Source organism: Lipotes vexillifer, unplaced genomic scaffold, assembly GCF_000442215.2.
Source record: "Lipotes vexillifer unplaced genomic scaffold, Lipotes_vexillifer_v1.1 scaffold90, whole genome shotgun sequence".
Lineage (NCBI taxonomy): Eukaryota > Metazoa > Chordata > Mammalia > Artiodactyla > Lipotidae > Lipotes > Lipotes vexillifer.
The window spans coordinates 2,836,498-2,859,429 of NW_006782310.1; the positions used below are offsets into that span (position 1 = coordinate 2,836,498).

General features: G+C 35.6%; 1 protein-coding gene across 4 annotated transcripts in view; it reads right to left on the reverse strand.

Annotated features, from left to right (window-relative positions):
• The window catches only part of NOL4 (nucleolar protein 4), a 395,622-nt gene that overhangs the window by 77,773 nt on the left and 294,917 nt on the right, over positions 1-22,932 (reverse strand). For 3 of the 4 annotated variants that reach the window (XM_007455173.1, XM_007455172.1, XM_007455175.1), the window contains one exon: positions 11,323-11,436. The exons of the other annotated variant lie outside the window; for it this stretch is intronic. In XM_007455173.1, the coding sequence (XP_007455235.1) occupies positions 11,323-11,436 (114 nt within the window). The remainder of the gene's footprint in view (positions 1-11,322; positions 11,437-22,932) is intronic. 4 annotated transcript variants of the gene reach the window in all.

Below are 22,932 nucleotides of genomic sequence, written 5' to 3' on the forward strand. Positions count from 1 at the left end.
CTGAATCTGGGTATCTGAAACGATTTCAACAAATTTTGTTCTTAGAATATGAATGATCGAATACACGGTAGTTCAAGAACTTCATTTAATGTAAAAAACTGCAGAAAGGATTCTGTATTTTTAGAATGACCTCAAATGAAGGATCTTAAATAAAGAATTAAAGAAGATACATGGATAGCTGAGCAGTTCCCTGGAAAGGAAATTTTCCTCACACTTATGGAGACATTTGAAGCTTGACAGCTTCATTGGACTTCTCAAACTTGCTTCACAGGCAATAATAAATGACAGAAAAATGCAATTGAATAAAATAATGTGACCTTCTGAGTTCTGCATCTAAAGTAGTATTCAAATTCTTGCATGCTATGAATGTATTATGGCCTTAAGATTTGAAATTTATGAAGCATTCTGATTTTCATTACTCAGAACATTACTCTGAAATCTAAAGGGAGCTAAATTCTTTGTATGTGTTGGTCTGTTTTCCTTCTTTTTAAAGAAAAATTCTGTTTCTAGTGAACTATGAAAAAAATCACTGAAGAAAGAAAGAGAGAGAGAGAGAGAGAGAGAGAGGGAGGGAGGGAGGAAGAAAGGAAGGAGGGAAGGAAGGAAGGAAGGAGGGAAGGAAGGAAAGGAAATCTAAACTAAAATTGAAATTTTCCAGGCCTGTTTCTTTTATGAAATAAACCTATTGAACTAAGTGGTCTGTGAGGTTCTTGGAAGCTCTAATGGTTTTTGAGTCCAGTATGTCCTATAGTAAACATGATAATTTAAAAATCTGAAAAAGAGGCTTTTTTGCAAAGTTATGTATGTATTAGCAATCCCCAAGTATAGCTACTCTGTATATACGCCCACATATGCAGTTCAAACACGCCACTGCTTCTGAGTTTCCAGACTCTATTTTCCAAACGCCCGAATCGAAGGCTATGATCTTTCTCTAAACGTCTCAGGTCCCCCCACCAGAAAGAAATCATGTAGCAAAAAAAAGAATGAATAGGAGAGATTGGCATATAGTAGAAAGCTTTACTTTAATTGCCATTTATTGATGGAAATTATAATGCCTATGAGATTCAGATAAACTTTCACTTACCTATTTTATAACTTAAGTTCACAGTTGCAAGTATGACCTCTTTTTGTACTTTTGCTCTTTGCCCTCTTTCAAGAACTCAGAACCCTGACTTCTGTTAAATCTCACTTATATTTTCATAGAGGATTTGGGAAAAGGAGGCTAGTCTCAAACCTCAGAGATGAAAAAAAGTGAAGGTTACTACTGGGCTCTGGGAGTTCCCTGAGGGTCCTTGAATATCAGACCCAGAATGCATTATTATGTTTTCTTAAATAACAGAACTAGCACCAAAACCAAGAAAAATAAGAACACAGAATGTTACCAGAGAAGTGATTTAATGAGAAGGTTGATCTTAGTGCAGGAATCTCACTGGACTTTCAACTTAATTGTTTCATTGAAAAGGCTATTTTGATCTTGCTTGTGTTCAAGGCAAAACATTAAAGGGAGCTTAAGACTAAATGTGACTTGGTTTTTGACCTATGTAAGTATCACTTTGCTCTTGATGAATGAGTGCAGGTAAGAGCTCTATAGAAAATAGCTTTGTATAAACGCCTAAAACAGTGAGAGGTAGTTTTCCTTATATTCTTTTAACAGGGTGTAAATAAGGACAAATACAGACTGTCTAGTAGACATTGAGAAGCCATTGGATTGTTGAAGCAAGAAAGAAGTAACATTGTTGACCAGGCAAAGAACACTGATAGCATGGGAAAAACGGGGCTTCTTCCTGAGGATGAGAGATAATATGAGATTGATCCATTTCAGCAAAGTTAATAGGTAAAGATCAATTCTGCTGCCAAGCCTGTCAGAAAGTCAGGCTCCCCTCACCGTTATGAGAAAGAGGTAAATTACCAATAAAGTGAGTTGACCTGCCTCAGGGAGTTTTCTCTAGGACAGACTTTACAAGATCACTTGTTCCATCACCTGCTCTGCGGTATCTGCGTCTGTAGCTAAAGCTGATGTCAGCACCACACAATTCTTAGTAAAGATTAATATTAATAACTAAATCCATCTTTAAAGGTTATGATCCGAAGAGTAATGGCGTGAAATGAAGATGCATTGAGATTTTAGGAATATTTCCACTACAAATGAAAGTAAAATCATTTGTAAGGCTAACCCACAGCTATCTAGAAAACCTAGCTCTGCAGAAACCATGCTTTCCCAAAGTGCTGAGTAACTGAAGAACAACGTGTATTACTTGAGACCACTGGGCTTGTGGTATTTACCACCTGAGTCATGTTAAACATCATAAATCTCTTTAGGAAGCATAGCCCAATTTGTCAAGCTATTATATTATCTAATTTCATAATAAACTTGTGACTGTGGCTAAATTTCCCCAATACACATAAAATTATTGTTTCAGAGTAGCTAGTGGGTTTTAAACTGGCTAGATTAAAGAGAAAAGACAGGACAAGGAATGGACAGATCATGAGAAATAAATTATAAAAATGAATATATTTGGCATAAAACAAATAAGTCAGACTCTTCGTCTGCTAAGCCTAAAATAACTGGTTTTAAAAGAAATTAACAAAAATGCAGTCTTCATGGAGAAACCATATGTTCCCCTGACTTTGGAACCAAAAAGTGTATTAACATATAACGATGAATTTCTCTCTCTGAATTCAAACCACCTACTCATATCCTGACGTTGATCCACCTGAAATTAATAACATCCTAAGCCAAAGATTCACCTAAAATTAAAAAAAGAATCATTTCTATACAAACGTGGGAGAATTCTCAATGAAGCCAGAAAACCAAATAGTAAAGCAAAATGAGTAACAGAAAGACAAAAAATAAAATCAGAAATTGAGGCTGTTCCCAGTTTCCCCCCCTCAAAACTCCATAGATGTATCCAAAAGAAAGTTTCTTAGATTCAGATTCCCCATCCATAGAAAAGGGAAACCATTTGATCTACATGCTTCCTAGTACTATTGAGAGACCAAGAGAATCATGCACTGTACATCACTACTCAGATATACACTGACATATCATTACATAAGGAAAATACATACACTAAGGGAAAATTTTGTACAGAAGTAACCTTACTCTCAATTTAAGAAAAAAAAGATAAAAAGTCACTGTTTGAAGAAAACCATAATGTCAGTTTTTTGAGAGATCATAAAAAGAGAAAAAGATGAAAAATATTTACAATAGAAAGAATAATAATCTATATATACAGTTATATAAGTTGAAACTATAGGAGAAAATTAAACTTTGATTCCTCATTAGCTGAGCTAACACTGCAGCATGGAAGAGTAGGTACTCCGAAATCACTCATTTGTAACTTCAAAATACCTTATAGCAGATTAATCTTCATAATTACTTTTCGGCATTAGCTCAGATTTAACTACTGTTACAGTTAAATAGCAAATCTGAAATGTAGGTGGTAGAGAAAGGAATTCTTGCTGAATTGGGACCTCACCTTTGCCCCACTACATCTACATTTTGTTGTCCCTAGGGTTCTGAAGCTTCCTAAAAATTGGAGATGTCACTCTCCTTCCCACTTATCTCTGGCATGTACTTAAAGTCCAAATAACAGAGCATATAAAATGCCCACAATCTAATTTAAACCCTCATGTCCAATCCCCTCTCCTTTTATTTCTTCCCAAGAATCTCAAGTTTCACTCACAGAGATGACTGTTTTTGATACTCAGGAAACTTTCATGTTTCAAAAGGCTCCATGTGTCTGGACTATCATCCGCTAGCTCTCATAATCTCCTTCATTTCTCATGGTCCGGCTCAAATAGTGCCTCCTTTGGGAAGCCCTCCTGGGTTTCCCAGGCAGAATTAGAAGAACTCTCCTCTGGCTTCTGCAACAATCTGATCACACCCTTATAATTTCATTTACCATACTAATTTCACTTGTCTTTAACAGAATGTGAGTTTCTAGAGGAAAGATGTTATGTTTCATCCCTCTGCAAAGAAAGAATAAAAACACCTGCTCAGTAGCAAGTGATTTTAAGTAAATCTAGTACCTGGTAAATCCTCAGTAAAGGTTCTCAATCCTTGTTTTGTAGCCTCTGTACCAAGCAAAATATCTTCCATATAATGATTGTTTGCTAAATAAACTACTTTAGGACTACTTAGAGCTAATTTTCTGCTATTAATCATATCCCTTGCTGATACAGATACATGAAATATTTAAGGAACTCCCTAGAGCAGTTCAAACACATTGGAAAAATAAGAATTTTAAACTTTTGCCATTAAAAAGTTATCTTGCAAGACCTCAAGTTGGAAATAATACATATTTGAAGTCCAGCCACATTATTAAGTTAATGCTGAAAGAATACAGATTTGTAAAGCAATTATCTTGCTCACAAAATACCAACAGAATACAGGTCAAATATTCTTCCCTACAGAGCAAATAAATATTCCAGTAAAACTTTTTTTTTTTTTTTTGCGGTACGCGGGCCTCTCACTGTTGTGGCCTCTCCCGTTGCGGAGCACAGGCTCTGGACGCGCAGGCTCAGCGGCCATGGTTCACGGGCCCAGCCGCTCCGCGGCATGGGGGATCTTCCCGGTCAGGGGCACGAACCCGTGTGCCCTGCATGGGCAGGCGGACTCTCAACCACTGCGCCACCAGGGAAGCCCTCCAGTAAAACTATTTAACTGTGTTTCTCAAATATTATATAATGTGCACAATGAACTAAAAATTTTAAATTAGAGTAGTAAATATTTATTGTAGTTATCCATAAGTGATATTTTATGTATCTGTAAAACATTTTAATTTGGTATATATATTTACTTTTCCTTAGTTTTTATGTTTATAAAGTTTCTATGTTTACAAAAATATAATGGAAATATATAATATTTCCCTATTTTTATTATTTAAAAATGTGATTATAACCATTCTGAGAGTCTGTTCTGGTATTATATAGGTATGATGGTTGGTTTGCAGTAGTGAGAATGTATTCAAGTCTCTCTGGATTGCTTTACTAATTTGTCCACCCCTTGGTGCTCATGAATTTAAGGTCATGGTTCAATATCCACTTGTTAGCTATTTCCCAGATGGAAAAAACCTCTCTTCCTGTGGAATATGATTACTTACTAACACTGCCAGGAATTTTAGAGACCAAGTGAGTGAATAGATGGTTCAGTGTACACCTGGTCACACCCTTCCAATGGTGAGTGTGCAAACAGCATATTTATGAATGACTGAAACTGATGAAAACATGCATTTTTGAAGATTATTGAGCCTTGTCTTTTTGTGGCATTATATTTGTAGCAAACTGTTGGATGTTGTGGTGTCCCTATTGTAAATGTTATACATGGTAATTTAATTGATGGTGACTGCCAAAGTAGAAAAGGACGTAACTGTAATCTCAGGAGATATTGAAAACAGCTGAACGATGAATACAAAATGGAATTATACTTTAGAAATACAACTGGAATTAGTAATCATATGTGGCTTAGTTTTTTGACTGGGGGCATAATTGCTATAGCCATTGACACTTAATTGCTTCCTTCTTGCAAAGAAATAAAATTAAACCAAAGGGCCTGGTTAAGTTATTTTTATCTTATAGCATCCAATTTTTACTTTTAGGCTCTGGCGAATTTAAAAACAAAAAAAGTAAACAGAAGGTAGAAAAAAGGATGGAGGGAGAATTCATTTGACATAATGAGTGCAAATCTATGGAAAATTGTGGGTTTTGAACCTCAAGGCCAGTCTCTTCAAAATGGGAGGAGCTGAGTTATGAATTCATTATCAAGGAATAGATCTGAGAATGTATTATTCTCATTCCTGTATTCAAATCCTAGACTAGTTGTCCATAGCAGTGCTTCTCAGAAACAGCATTACCACTTCTAGGGGACATCTGGAAAATATACAGCAGGTGAAATAGGCATGAAATGGGAGGACCAGCTTACGGAAAGCTCAGACATTCTCCAGGCAGTACCAATCAACTAAGAACTGTCCCTGTTCCCGTGTGAATTTTAAAAATTCATGCTGGATATTTTTGTAGGTGAAAGCCTGAATAGGGTTTCCTGAGCCTAAAGTTTAATTTCATTTTAGGTATAAAAACAAAGTTTTTGTGCATGTTTTAAAATATATGTTGAATTGTCTTAGGAATACACTACCTTGTAAATCGAGGGACTATTGGGCTGTTTTGTTTGGAACTGTACCACTAGTTTTTCACTGTTTGTAAAGTTCATGTCACTGAATTCTGTGAGCTGCCACAATACACCGGTATCAGAGGACAGTTGTAGCTGCGGCTTCTTCATTGATTTGAGGGACAGGCAGAAGCAGCTGATGACTTTATTGTATCTTCTAGTGATGTGGAATCCCCATATTTCCACACCAAAATACATGTTATTTGATTATATATTACTTTTAAAATAAATAATGTATTATTTATATTAAAATCAAGACATTATCCATACATATTTAAATTGTGAGCATAATTTATATTAACTATAAATTGGATTTCAGGATCTAAAAGTGGGGCATTTCGAGGTGTTTACTGTAAAAAAGACAGGCTATGTTTGAAAGGTTTAGGAACCACTGGTTAAGAATCAAAGATTCTTAGAAGTTAAAAAAAAGCTTTTAATAGGCATATGTTTATAAAACAAGCAGAAACGCTTATTTTTATAGGAATAAGGTAGAAATTAAGAGCATGGACCTTATATATATCAAGAGCTTAAAAAGCCTTGCTGGTTTTTGATCCAGGTCTCATAATTTATCCTAAAAAAATAACTGGCAAGGTATCCTTTTCATAGGCAAATTATTGTAGGAAAAACAAAATCAACATTTAATAATTTAGAAAATACTACATGATGGAGTATTAAGGGGCTTCTAAAAATAATTGATAAACTTACATAGTGATACCATAAATATTCACAACATTAAGCTAAATGGAAGCATACAATGTGATACTATTTTGCTTTTTAAAACAGGAAGTTTTGCATAGATAGAGTAGTAGAAAGAATTATATTATAAAACTGAATAGCGGAATTACTAGTCAATTATATTTCTTCTCTATACGTTACTCTATTTCCTAAATTATCAAAAATAAGCCTGCATGTCTGAAAGTATTTTTTTTAAATGTTACTATAAGCATGATTTTAAAAAGCACAAGGACTGGATCCAAGTGGGGATCCATCCTGAGCAGCTCTGCGCTAAGAGCTCTAAGCCTCAATGTCTCCACTTCATGAAAAGCGATGACGGTTACATAAAATAGGCTTGCAACCCACCTCAAAGAGTGCTTCATCCATACACGTTCCTGCTGTTCTGTTGTTATTAATATTATTACTAATGAAGAAAATAAGGCCTATTACAGTTAGATGACTTGTGAAGTATATTCTATTTCAATTGTTTAAAATTACATGTGTTACAGAGGAAATACGATATATCCAAGGAACTACTCTAGGTGGTACTTTGTTTCTCTTATATTTTTTCTCCTTTGGATGAGAGGGCTGTGCTGAAACACATTTTGGAACACTCAAAGATAGAGTTTTCTTTCTCCAAAATATTGTATATAAGAAAGACAAATGCTAGAAGTAGAATGAAAGCCGAGGATGACTGAGAGTAGGGGTAAGGGAGTGTGGGCTGGAAGGCCACAGAAATAGGTTTCAAACCCTATCTCAGTTACTATCACAATGTTTACATTTAAGCATAAAATCCTACTGAAAAATATTTCTTTCGATTATGCATTTGTGAAATTTTATAAACGTTACTAAAAGCACATGCAAATACAGAAGGAAACATGAAAGGAGAGCTGCCTGACTCAAAAACAGCTTGACCATGGTGTTTTCGGTAGTCTTCAAATACATCCATGACAAAATGAAATGCCTGTATTATCGTGCTTGTGTGGCTATATTTTCAACCTTGATATCTACCATTATGTTTATTTTAATAACACTCATTAGCACCCTAACAGAACAAAGGAAAAATCAGGAAGAGGTCACAGAGGGTCACAGAGAATTCACCAGTACTATAGAAAACAGAGTAGCAGGAACTGTGGGCTTACTAAGTATTTTATGGTCTTGGACCAATGGTTTTCTGTTGGTTTACTAATAGCGATTTTCTTCTTTAACTCAGTGATCCATCAGTTTTCAGTATTTTTTCCCCTGCTTTCTCACCTTTTATTATGTCACAAGCAACTAACATGCCAGTTCCCCTTTTCCCCTACGGTGTTCTTTTCAGTAGTCAAAGGTGTCACATCACAGCCTACCATTGATTTTCCATCTGTCCCAGTCACCGCAAAAACAGTCACCCAGCACACTCGTGCTGCATTGTTCTTCATGAGGGCTGGATCTGCCGAGGAAGCCCTTGACCATTGGTTTTACGTGACCCCTTCTCTAAAACTAAAAGCTAATTTAACTGAAAGAACTTAAATAGAGAAAAGAAGCCAAAGGAACCCTCACATTAATCAGAAATTTCAACAAGCCTTGGAATAGAATATATGTCATTCCTCAAAAACAGCAAGTACAAAGTGATGGGGGATAAATGACCAGCAAGTGGATGTTTCTAATCTTTCTCACTTTCTGCCTCTGTCTCTCTGGTGAGATGAACTGTAGCCAAAATCATTGAGATAGATTTGTTTGTAAGTAAACAGTAGTGAAATAATATCTAAATAACAAAGTTAAAGACAATTTGAGCTATGTCATAGCAATAGAAATGTGAAGTCTGACTCTGCCCATCTTTTTGAATTGCCAAAGTGAAAAAAAGATTTCCTGGGTAACATAAAAATTCCAGATTTTCATGTTAAAAGAAAAGAAACGCTGGGACTTCCCTGGTGGTACAGTGGTTGAGAATCCACCTTCCAATGCAGGGGACACGAGTTCGAGCCCTGAAGATCCCACATGCCATGGAGCAACTGAGCCCATGCTCCACAACTAATGAGCCTGCACTCTAGAGCCACAGCTACTGAAGCCCGCGAGCCACAACTATGGAAGCCCGCATACCTAGAGCCCATGCTCCCCAATAATGAGAAGCCCATGCACCGCAACAAAGAGTAGCCCCCGTTCTCCGCAACTAGAGAAAGCCCACGAGCAGCAACAAAGACCCAAAGCAGCCAAAAATAAATAAATAAATAAATGTATTAAATAAATAAATAAATGTATAAATAAATAAAAGAAAAGAAAAGAAAAGGAAAGAAATGCTGAGTATATTCTATAATGCACTGGGGACTGACCTCAGCCCTGAGTCATCTGATTCCTAATGAGACAGTAGGCTCCTGCCCTTGCCTACTTGCTTCAGGACTGAGGCTGCCTCCTCTAGACCCTGGGGCAAGGTGGACATATGAAATAAAGTATTTAACACATCCATAGTACATTTCATGTTTATAGCTTTATAAAGCCCAATTAATTTATCAAGTTTCATAAGCTCTGAAGGACACATATAATTACAGCCCTACATATGGCTAACCAGGGGCAGCAAGTAGTCATGTGTGCAGCTGAACAGAATTTAGATTATAACTGTCTCATTTCTGAACTTTCATGCACCAACAGAAAGGCAGGGACACAATGAAGAATCTTTGAGTCACTGGAAAATTCTAAGAATTGTGAGTTGGGTTAAGAATGTGCCTAGAAAAGGATGATACCACTGCCAACACCAAAAAGAACTCTGGTTGTCTCTACCTAGGCAAAGAGTGTTTAGATCCAATTAGGGGAGTTCCTGCTCCCACATCTCCATGCTTTGATGAAAGTGTAAAATCCACTTGGTAGAAGCCTTTGTGCTGCATGCCAAGTGAAGTCTATATAATTCACAGTAAGAAGAAATAACTATACATTTGTATCCTCCATTTTACAGATTAGGTCAACAGTGGTTAAGTGATTAGACCAAATATTGTGGACAACCAGCTTTAGGCAACTTGTAGAAGGAGACTGTAGGCCGTACATAACATGAATCTGTCATTTAATTTTCATAACAACTGCACATATGATTGATTCTATGATTCAGGGATATTCTAGAGTATAGATTGGATGAGGTATGTAGCGAACTGACAACCAGGAGATTCCTTTCAATCCCAGAATTCTACTATTCTGATTTCTAGAATAATGATCTTTTCTCAAATTGACTTAGTCTGAATTCAAAACCCCTATATCTGAGATAGTACTATTAATGCTTCTTTATAGTCTTACTGATACCAATGCAATGACAGAAAAGCTAGAACATCAATTAAAATAACTTTCTCTAGGCTGAATTTTCTTGATGCTTACCACATGCCAGGCAAATCGCTAAGTACCTAACATAAATCTATCATTCAGGGTTCTCACACACCCCAGTAAGATTAGTACTGTTATTATTGTTATTTTACATATGAGAAAACTAGGCACAGGGAATTGGAATAATTTCCTGAAGGTCACACAGTTAGTAAGGGTACAGCTGAAAATCAAAATCAGTTGTATTTAACTCCAGAATATGCAGTCTTAATCACTATACTAAATATGGTATTATATATTGGCCTGTAACTTATTTTAAGCAAGATAAATTTTAGAGATATAATAATGACAAAAGTCTTGGGCTTCCCTGGTGGCACAGTGGTTAAGAACCCTCCTGCCAATGCAGGGGACACGGGTTCGATCCCTGGTCCGGGAAGATCCCACATGCCGCAGAGCAACTAAGCCTGTGCCACAACTCTGAAGCCCGGGCGCCTAGAGCCCATGCTCCGCAACAAGAGAAGCCACCGCAATGAGAAGTCCGCACGCCGCATGAGTACATCTACATCACATGGATATACAGCCTTAGCAAAGAGATGTAGAAAGATGATACTTAATGGTTATACAGTAAATGATTTGTTAATGTGAAGGTAAGCCCAGGACACAGATGTTCCTTATTTTATACCCCCATTTTATGGCTTTCTGGTCTTCAAGGTTATGTTGTGTTTTCCCCATACTTAGCATGATCTATTGATATTTGGCACTGGACCAGAGGAAATTAAAGAGAGGTTCATTTTCATTCAAAAAGACCATAATCAGGTCACTATTGTAAACGATCAGGTAAACTTACAAAACTACTGTAAATGATCATTTAGAGCCTCTTATTTAAATAAGTCATTAGCCTTCAAATTGGATACTAAACAGAATTTTAACTCATTAATTTTACAACTGTCCATTTTTCATCGCAGGAAATTTTTATCATTGCATCTCTACTGACCTCATGGACATGCCTTTTTCAAGTTTAAATTCATATCACAAAGACAGAAAAACGATATCTCTGTGGACTTTAAATCCATTCCAGAGACTCTGCTCTTCTCCATAAATCAGATTAACTTAACCATATTTGCTATAGCTGGTGGTCACCAGACCCCAAGACTCCTCAGTACCTGTTGTCTATCCAGACGCATCCTCTTGGCGGCATTTCTACTCTCACTCTCACAGGCTGAAGCCAAGATACTCTCTGCAACTGCTGAAGTAAGGTGGGAAGGAATAGGTCGAGACTAAAAAAAAAAGAGAGAAAAAAACATGAAAAAATTATTAACAGTATCATTAACAGTCCAATGCTATACTCAGAAGATCTCATAGGATATGCAGGAGTATCCATGTATTTCAACTCAACTGATTTCAATAGAAAGAGGAAATGGAAATTGCAAAGATGAACAATGAAAGCTAGTTAGAGGTTAAAGCTAGAGTTGCTACAGATCCATCATCCATTCCCACAGCTCCTTTGTCACAAGTGTTTAGTCTGGGCCATTAAGCTGGAGTTTGAACAGGCAGTGGTAAAACTGCTGACTGGGTTTTGCAAGTAAAACAAGTCCTTTAATTCTCTTATAACATATGACAATGCACAACAAAACAAAACAAAAACAAGTGACAGGGCCGAAACAGTTGGAAAAACTGACAGACACTCAGACCATGTCAAACAATCTTAATATGAATTATTATTTACAGTCTGAGTTGTGACACAACTGATGTGATTAAAATTCTTATAAAAAACACCTTACTTTAGCTTAAAAACAAACTAAAACTTCGGTCCTAGAACAATTTTGCTATAACAAAAATTCAGTGTTCTAGATGTGAGATGTGCATGTGTGCCTACATGCTTTGTTTTATTTATAAAATATGTGTCAATATTATTAGTGTAAGAGGTACATGTTGGATATCCATCTTCTGTGTAGCCCATGTAGAAACTCATTAACCCCCTGACTAAGCTCCTAATTAACTACAAATTGTTTGTGATTCTCCATATCATTTGTGATAATCAGAAAAGTTTTCCATTTTTTCCCATAATTACATGAAAAATTATCTAACTGAAAGATGAAGTACTTAATGATACCAGACAGTTTTTAAAAAAATTATGATAAGCAAATGATAGATAAGTAATGTAAAAATTAAACGAGATGAGACAGCAAAATATGAAATGACAAAGTAAGCATCTTTTAGCAATCTAGCATATATAATGGTGTGCCATCTTAGGGTTTTCAAAGCCTGAGTCCAAAATATGTATGGATGCCATACATATTTCTTAGAGGCCTCCCAACTAATAGAGATCTTTTAATTAATTTTTGTAAATGAATGTGAGCATGCCTTTATTGTACTTGATTCATTTTGCTAACTCTGGCATGTATGATGTGCATTAGCACACTGAACCACAGCATTTCTATCTCAAACAATATTCTAGAACAACTAAATTCAGACCACAGTGTTTTAATAGCTACTCTACAGTAGAATTTGTTCAGTACAGAAAGAGACCAAGCTTTGACTTTATTTGAACTAGGAAGCAATTTCTGCTGCCGCCTCACCTGACTCCCCCATGTTTCCACCTCCAAAGTAGCCTCTGTAGGCAAAAGGTAGGAAGGGTATAGGGTGCAGTCTCCACCTGCTAACCCTGTGAGACGATGGAAATGATAGGTAGACAACTTTGACAATGAAGCATTAGGATATTTGGAATGTCGTTTTTGCAAAAGGAAGAAAAGAAAGAGGCCCCCTGAGGTAGCAGGAAGAATAGTTTTGAGATGGAAATTACAAAGCCAGGACTGTGCGTTGGGAACAGAGAGGGTCAAATGAGGTAAACATTAAAAAATATTTAAATTGTCATAAAGGTGTATATATCATTTCAAAATGCATATTGATTCATTTCATTCTGTACTTCATTGACTATGGATAAGATAGTCTAGCTCAGAACTGAAAATACACTAAGCTACAAAAATCAGTGTTTCATTAAAAGATGGCCATAACATGGCTCAAAATTATACTCTAAACCCCATGGGAACTGGCTACACAACGTTGTTCTTCTCAACTGAATTATGTTTTGAGGCAACAGTGTTATAGGAAAAATGGCAATAAGAACATTCCATTATAAAAAAATCATTTATTTCATTGTAGCTAGCATTGTTCAAATAGAAGTGAGAGTTCACACCTTTATAAACTACATCTTTAGACACTTCATTTAGGTCTAGGGATTGAATTAACAGAAGCTAAATAAAATATCAGCAGTCTCTATTTTCCCGATCCAATTATTGATAGGCACATGAAATTCAGAGACATATTTCTGTTCTTCATTCCTTTTATTTTTTCTCTTTACCTGGTACCTCTATTCAAAATTAGAAATATGTAAGGCTATGGAGCTTCATTAAGCTGACTAAATTGTAGTAATAAACACATACATTCCTTAAACACCTAATAGTTTGTTGAACAGAGGGAATACAAGGTAAAATATCTCTTTAATTAAAATGATTTGGTAGCATTTCCTTTCAAATTCTTTTTTAATATTTAAAAACAAAATGGGAAATGACTTTTACTAGAACAGTATAAGTTACTGTGTGTAATAATTTATATACTTTCCTTCTTGGAGAAAATGACACAGTTGGGTTTTTCCCAAATATATTTAATTGGTCTTCTCAGAAAATAGAATAATTTCCCAGCTGAGTGGAACTAGATATTTTTTAAGGTCACTGGATAACCTCATTATTTCAAGATTTTGGGAAAAAAGTCAACTTCAAGATAAAGCAATCATGTACTCTTTCCTATTAAGTGAAAAAAATCAGTAGAAGCAAAGATACGTGATTAGACATGGCCAGAAGTTAAACAATATAATTTTGAAAATAGAGTTGTTCTGAGTTTACTGTAGAATCATAATCCGATAACTGTAAATGGTCATATAAATCATTCAGTACAGTTTCTTCCTTAAAGTTTGAAGAAACTTTTTTGCCTAAGGACAAATTGAGCTAGAAATAGAAGCCAGGTTTCATGTCTCCCAATTCTCAACTCTTCCACTCTCCTAAATTCTGTTGTATACTTAGTACTTCTACAAAATTTATTATTAATAACATAAAATATTTTAGGAAAAATCCTTATATATAAAATGTTGGCTCAACCAAAAATAAGCAGACCAAAGTTAGTCCTTTACATGTCTGTATTACAATTATACCTGACTCAAGCTCATTGGAGAGAAGGGCAGAATGAATGAATAAAATCTATATTACATTTTAATAGATACATATGTATTTTTCAAGGAATTTACAATATCCTAAATACATGATAAAATACGTACCTCTAAGGAGAAAACCAGTACTATTCATTCTAAAGTAATCTTAAGATAAATATTAATAATACATAACTCATATTGAGTGCTTAGATGTGGAAGCATTAATACAAAAATCTTTGATTCATTATCTAATTTCTTCCAAACAACCCTTGAGAAAAAGTACTTATATCACCCATTTTAAAGAAACCCAAATTAAAGTCCTATATAACTTGCCCAAGATCACACAGCTATGGTGTGGAAACACCTGAATTCATCTTTAAGTCTGATGATAAACTGGGACTAATAATCCCTAGTAAAGTTTATTGTCATTTTACAATGAAGGCCTCAGTGGGTTTAAAGAAAGCTGGAGCTCTTAAACACTACACATTCCTCCAGAGGAGTCCATGTACAGCTAACTCCATTATGCATTGAAATGAAGAATATATTACGGTCTTCCTAAAATTCTTCTCTTAAAGTCATCAAAATCCTCCTAAAACAGCTTCCTATTAATTCTTTAAAACTCTTCTTCATTAATGGCATGATAAAATGGAACTTATCTAAATTCCATCACATGTTCTAAACTGACGCAATCTAAATTCACAAGATTTTCACGTTGGAGCAACCAGAAGTGCCAAGAAATTACTGTACATGACACATAATAAAGCTTAGTTTCATGCCCAGAACCAGAATCAGGAGCCAGGCAGAGAAGTTCTTTCTCTCCTGTGAGGCAATCCTGGTAAAAATCCCCTTGGTTCTAATATTGATGAGCCAGTAATAAATGCCGATGCTCGTCAATATACACAGAGCTCAATTATGCTATGCCCGGTTATATGATACTAAATATGAAAGTCTTTTGCTTATTTTTCCTCCATGGTGTGGCTATTATCTGTTTCACAAATCAAAAGTACTTAGACCAAGAGAGTGAGAAGGAAATTAATCAATTTTGCTCCTTATAAAAGCAGTGTTATCACAGAGAAATTTAAAACTATTATTTATGAGTTCTCAGAACCATATTCATGGGAACTCCCCTTTCCTTCGTGACATTTACTAGTGGAAAGCTTATTCTAAAATCATCTCTTTAGTGTTTTCCTGTCAGTGTGTTAAGGGCTGTAGTCATGGGTTCCACCAGGGATAAATGCTGTAGATTCCTTGTTACACCAGTAAGAGTGGCCATAAAACACAAAAGCTTCCACTGTAATAACTTGAAATAATATTTCACCAAAATGCAAAGAGTTCAATAGATAATTTATGGAAAACAACACTGCTCCTTCCAGTTGAATATAGCTTGGTAAATCTACTATTTAGTATATATCTTAGATATATTAAAATAATTATTCAAAGATGTATACAATCACATATTCTACATGATCTATACCTAGACTGAGATTTGTTACCTATTTCTTTCCTGGATATGAGATAATGCTAACTAGCCGTCACTAATTATCTCTTCATAATTAACTGTCATACTCAACTGGGACAAGTTGATCTTTCCCCAGCACTGTTCTTATTGTAATAATTATCTATGCCCAAATCAATGGTGGTTGTTTCATTAAACAGATGGCTAAAACAGTCACATGGGGTTTTGGAGTTTAAAAAGTCACATTTTAATTGGGGACTTAAGATATGATTGCTGTTGGCACAGTGTAAATGTGTCTTTCCTTATATAGGCATGTAAAACCTACTACCACACCAACAAACTATTCCATTTTTTGGTCTTAAAACTAAACAATGTTAGAGTCCTCTGAACTTCTGCTGTACGCTTAGGATGCTGTAGGGTTTTTTTTTTTTTTTTTTTGCAATTATAAAAAGTAAAAAGAAATCAAGAATATAAGCTCTGTTCATGGGTTACTGTGGCGATGCTCTCGACTCCAGTGTTCAAGCACAGCTTAATCAAGTATTAGACAAGCCAGATTGGGAGCAACGGTGACATCAACCTGAGATTTTAAGTAGAATGAGCTCTTTTAAAATAATTAAAGCAAATAATTTGGTAGTCAGAATTTAGGTAGAGTTTTAAGTTAAGATGATTTCTGCTAAACTTGTTACTTCATAAAATACATAATTTGAAAATTCTGCAGATTGGATGATATCCTGTCACCCCAAAATGGTATACCCATGCCTGAACACATAACTGTTACAGTGTAAAAAGATGCAGCTCCTAAGGGATCCCTTCTTCTGACCAGGCAGCTTCATTTGCCAATATCAGTGGACTAAAGTAACAGTTTAGCAACTAAGTCAGACAGACCTGGATATTATTATGCAATCAGTTCCTTGCAATCTGCCTGACTACTTTTGCTACATAATCTCTCTGAGCCTCACTCATTCTGCCGAGTATCATTATTTATATTTTTATAAATGACAAAACTGAGGTTCAGTCAATAAGCTATGAATAGGAAAAATAATCTCTATATCGGGGGCAGTTGTTAGAATTCCATGAAGTAAGGTACATAAAGTCACTGATATCTTTACTAGTTTATTCAACAAATATACTTAATGAGCACTTTCTATATATCAGGAACTGTGCCAAGTCCAGAGATAAACAAAACCAATACTGTCTCTGTTATCATAGAGTTTACTTTGCAAGTTAGTACAATGCCTAGTACATAGGGTATAATATACACGGAACAAAGAGTGTTTATTATAGACCCACAACCTTTTAGCAGCAATTCTAAGATCCTAATATTGTATAAGCTGAAATATTTCAAAAGCTTAGGGCAAACTCAGTTGGCAGAAGAAACTGATATGAGAATATTTAGAAACTTTCTTTTTTCTTCTTTCTGTGAATATTCCTAGGTTTTGTGGCAGAAAGACTAATATATTTGTGCATGGGATGTTTTTCCAGACCCCAATGTGAGTGTTATGCAATAAACAGAATATGCACTTTATCAGGTCCCCCAAATCAGAAAAGTTCTGAATTCCGGACCATTGATGATCCAAGATTTTAGATAAGCATGGTGGATGCAGACTAAAATAGCAGCTCAACTGCCTTGACCCCAACGTAAAAGGTTTTGGTGGATGTGATAAGCAAAGTCCCTTACTGACCTGACTGGCCACATGACTTAGTCCTGGCCAATCACGGGAGCCCATCCCTTCCTTTCATGGAAATGGGGACCTGGAGCTGGAAGATTGCTCTTGGATTGGGAGTTTTAAGAAGCTTAGAGCTGCTGATGGCAACACTTCCCAACAGGTAGCAAGACTGAGAGTTAAACCAATACACAGAGAAGCATTGGGAGAGTGGCAAATCCTTGACATTTGAGCCCAGCTATGTGAGAATCCTTGGACTTTCCAGTTTTCTTGAGAAAAATATCTTGACTAATTTAAAAGGAGTTTAAAAACAAAGATGATAATTAACCCCTATCTAGGCTTTGATTATAAGTATTTCATTATGAATTAATAGTCTATGCTTTGGCCTTAATTTTAGAACATTACTGGCCTTTAATAATGATCTTTCACAAACACATGGGGAATTGTTAAGTTTTATAGTTGATACTAAAGCCCAATTTAGCTAATGTCATCTGACATATACATCTGATCAAGATGAGATAAACTAAATTTTCAACTAAAATGATGTGTTTTCATTTTAACTGACAACTTATTCAAGTCTCCACTAGGAAACATCTCTTAATTCTGAAACTAAGTGATTGCATTTACTTATGATTATTTTGGATCATGACATCTTTTCTTTTAATAGTTTACTTATGAAACCTAAAACTATATACAAATTCTATTCATACAATTAATATTCACACTAATTACCAAATAGATAAAAATCTTTTAAAAATAGTGTTTCAAGAGAGTTAAAATTAAACATTATATGACGCCTTCTTTAGGAAAAAAAACTCCCTAAGATTTAAAATACATTAGGCTAGATTTTCAGTTATCAGTAGCTTTTAAAATTGAAATGCCAATTGCAGGATACTGTGAAAGACAGAGCACACAATAAACACTAGCTTATCTCCCCACTAATTTTACTACAAAGTAACACATTAGTATGAATGTCCACTCATTCACTCATCCTTCATTCAACAATTTTAATTCCATTGAATTGAACATGGACTGAGCAGATTTCACGAGCAACTAACTGTACTGTATAAGACATAGTGGATGATACAGAAATGAACAAGTTAAGAAGCAGAGTACTCAAGGAACGTAACTTCTTATTAGGGAGCTAAGGCCCATATATAAATAACAGTAATATAAGACAGGATAAAATAAAACTACAAAAGTACCACAAAGTACAATTTGCACATGGAAGAAAGAGAGATTTAAGGTTGCTGTTAGCTAGAAGTGATGATTAAATAGATAAAGGCATATTGGATTTAGTCCTCCAAGGAGTTTAACAGATTGAGACAGCAAGGGTTTCCCAGTAAAGGGAGCAGTGGAATGCAATTTCAGATTCGACTGCATTTTATCCTGTTCCTCAGAGACCAGGTACCATGCTATGCAGAAGATTTTATATTTGTTATTTCAAGTGTTGTTGGTTTTCATATAGAAGTGCTATTTGTTTCCATTTTTCCCATGAGGAATCTGAACTACAAGAGATACAAGGTCCACAAGTAACAGCTGATAAAACATGGCTAAGAACCAAGATCGACTGACTAAAATCAGGGAGTTTTTCTTCAGATTTGCTCACCAATGCTGCTAATTTTCCAGTGTCTCCTTCTGGGTTGTTTCCTTTTTCTTAGAGTACATTTTAGTTCTTCCCAGAAACAGCTTGTCAGTGGTAATTTCAGTAGTTGTCTGAAGTATTTTTCTTCCTCACTCTGGAGGTAGAGTTTAGCTAGGCATTGATTTGTAGACTAAAAGTAGTTTCTCTAAAAAATTTTGAAGACTTTTTTCTCAGTTATTTTGAAGATTGTCTTCCGACACCTATTTTGAGGACAAGTATTATGTTCAGTCTACTTTGCTGTTTTAGATAATTTCTTGTTTCTTCCTGGTGACATTTAAGAATTTCTTGGGTCTGCTGCAGTTTTGCCTTCATGTACATAGGTGTGACTTTGTTTTTATCTGTGCTGCTCAGGGATGGTCTGTTTCTCTGTTCTTAGTATTCATGGTCTAGTCAATTCTGAAAAATTCTTCCTCCTTTTTTTGCTTGAATATTGTCCTCATTCTCTCTAATTCCTCCTTTGGAATGCCTATTAGATCTATATCACTCTAGTCCCCAAGTTAACTTCTTTATCAAATTCCACTTCTCTTTTTTCTGTCAGTAATTTCCACAGTTCCAGTGTATCAATTTTCTCTTTGGTTGAACCATCTTATCTGCTATTTAACCAATCTAGTAAGGTTTTTAGTTTCAAAGTTTATAATGCCTGTCATTTCATTTTTTGAAGTTGTAATTTGATGCTTCTAATTCCCCTTTAATGGAAGAGTAGTCCTTTCCAGGGTCCCAGCTTTTTATACAATTCTCAGTTCATGTTCCTGCCTAGTCACAAACCCAAATCCACATCTCCTGAACTTGAATTGGCATTCAAATCCCAGTCCTGATCTGCTTGGGCTTAAATTCACTTTTTCTATCTTCCTACTCTGTTACCCTATAAAATTAAGGGCTTACAACTCTGGCTATGAGTTTGCTATTAATTTCAAGGCCTGGGAATTTCCTTTTCTTTCTTTTGAGCTTATATAGGTATTTAAAAATTGTTATATTTTACTCAGGGTTTGTATGTATTTGTAGAGGGAAGGTGAGTAGGGTGTGTGAGGGGGTATTCCATGAGACTCAGGTCAACATTTTGCTTAAACTAAAAGATCCATTGATGAGTAACTCTGAAAGCAATGATGGTTGTATTCTTTACACTTTAGTTACTCTTCAATTTTAGTAAATAAAATAATTTAGTAAATAAAGAGAGAATAGTACCCACGAACCCTGAGTCAGGAAAAATCAGTGAACCAAGAGAGCACACACTGAGAGAAAGAGTAGCAGTTCCCTGTGATAACTGAGACATTAAAGGAAATAATTGAGCATATTAGAAGAAAGGGTAGAAAGGGGCCAGATTATATGCTAAACATTTTATTTACATTATCACATGTAATACCTCAAGAGCCCTCTCCTTTAGAAAAATGGAGACTCAGAAACATCACATAAAATTGTACAGGAATTGAACCTAGGTGTCTCAGTTTCAAAAGGGCATACTGTAACACACTATAGTAAGAAATTTAGAATTTGTCCTGAGATGACAAAAGTTTGACAGTATCAAAGCCAGAACTGAGGTAGACTACTCCAGGAGCAAAGGCAGATTTATCATAAAGCCAACGAAGTCCAGGCACCAGGGTTCTTCAACTGGATGGGACTACTGGAGTTTCTGGATGCCGTTAAGTAATCTAGTATTTCTTTTTCTGAAGAAAAAGATTTGAATCTTCAAGATTTCTCTTTTTTAAAAAATTTATTATGTGTGGCTTTTTTCTAAATGCAGATATTCATCCTTCTACCTAACTTTGTGCTCATAATTTTATATTACTTTTATTTTGAAAAAAAGGTCCCAAATTTCATAATTTTCAGGTGCAAATCCTAGTTCTTTCTCTGCTTATGAATTAGAGGGTAGTATAAGACGGAAGTAGGTAGTTGAGTTAGAAGGATTATGCAAGAGTATAGGTATGAGATTTGAAAGGTTAGAACTAAAATGATACCAGATAAAATTCAAAATTATGGGACGGATTTGGAAAAGACAGCAAAGGAAAAATAAAGAGAATTTAGCCAGTGGTAGAATGCAAGTCAGGAGTATAAAGATAGCCAAATCTCTTTCCAAGTTTATGAGCACTGGTGTACGTGACCACAGTGGTGCGGTTGCTGGAAATAGATAAGTCAAGAGGAATTTACTGTTGATTTGGTAGATGAGGTGGAAGATCAGTGGAGAGAATGGGTGATAGAGAATGCGGAGAATTCAGTGAGGATATAACAACACATTTGCCTAGCATCTGACTAGAATGTGGAATGAAATACCAAGGCTTTGTATATGACTGGGATCTACTTTGAGAGTAGAGTACTGTATACAGGGGTAGAGCTCTGCAGCTGTGGAGAGGGTAATATGCAGTACATGGCCAAGCACAGAATCTTAAAAAAGCCCCAAATCAAGAAAAAGGTACATGAATAGAAATAGAAAATCGAGTCTTAAGAAAACAGGGCGATTTATAGTGGAGGATGCAATTTTTGGATTTGGTGCAAAGGTAGTCATGTGATCTTCATAAGAACTAATTCAATATGGTGGTAAGAACCAGAGTCTGAATTTAAGGGATTTGGTGGGAGTTGCTGGTAACAGGTGTAATCTGTGAGTATGAAATATTTCAGTAAACATGGCAAAGAAAGATGGACACACTGAGTCCTCAAAGAAAGATTATAGACGTTATGAGGTTAATTTTTTTTTGAATTTGGACACTTTATATAAGGTAGAAGAAAAGGGAAAACTCAGTGAAAAGGGAAAACTAAAAATATGACCATTGGGACGGTCGAAGCAGCCATGTTCTGAAGGAGGTGAAATGACGGGGGAGCAGAAGTGAAGCGTTATCCAGAGCAATAAGACCAGGACACTTCCTCTGTAAAGGCAGCAGGGGATACTTGAAAAATTGTAGGTGATTGTGAAAAATTTTAATATAGCTTGTGTAGGCTCTTTGGGTGAAAGTAAAGACCTATCCATGCTAATAATGGCTAGAGTGATACAGATCACTGAAACTGAGGAAGCTAAAGAACTGTGAGTGCAGATTAGCTATCAAAATTATTAAGAAAGGTATTATAGGATGTAATTAAAAAGAAATACTATGAATAAAGAACTTAGAGGATGGTATGAAAGTATCCTGGGGGATGGTAGATGACATTTATAAAAGAGAGGGCAAAAATTGGTACAAATAGCAGGTGGGGAATTCAAACTAATTAGCATCAATTAAGTTAACTGGTCACAAAGAGAGAAACCTGTACAGTTGTGCTCATGATGCATGAAGAATATTGTGAATAATAATGGTCGCGCAGGTATAACGTTTTAAACTAAGATCTTGTAGGAAGGGCTCAGTATATTTCCGATCAAATTTTTAGTTTAAAGAAGCACTTTAATTCATTTTTTATAATAGCTCTATTTGCTAAAGAATGAATAGTGTCACTGTAGCTTTTGCAATGCCTATGATATCTATGAAAGCTGTGAATTGAAGACGAATTCTGATCTCTCTACTTTAGTCTGCATCAGACAAGTAGAGGCAAAGGATGTTAAGTAGTCAAATTCCCTCAAAAATGTACCATTTCTTAAACATTAACTATTTATTTTCTGATGAAAGAACTGAAATAAGAAGGTCAGATATCAAAATTACTGAGGAGGGTATTATAGGCTATAATTAAAAAGAAATACTATGAATAAAGATCTTAGGGGTTTCCCTGGTGGCACAGTGGTTGAGAGTCCGCCTGCCGATGCAGGGGACACGGGTGGTTGAGAGTTCGCCTGCCGATGCAGGGGACACGGGTTCGTGCCCCGGTCCGGGAAGATCCCACATGCCGCGG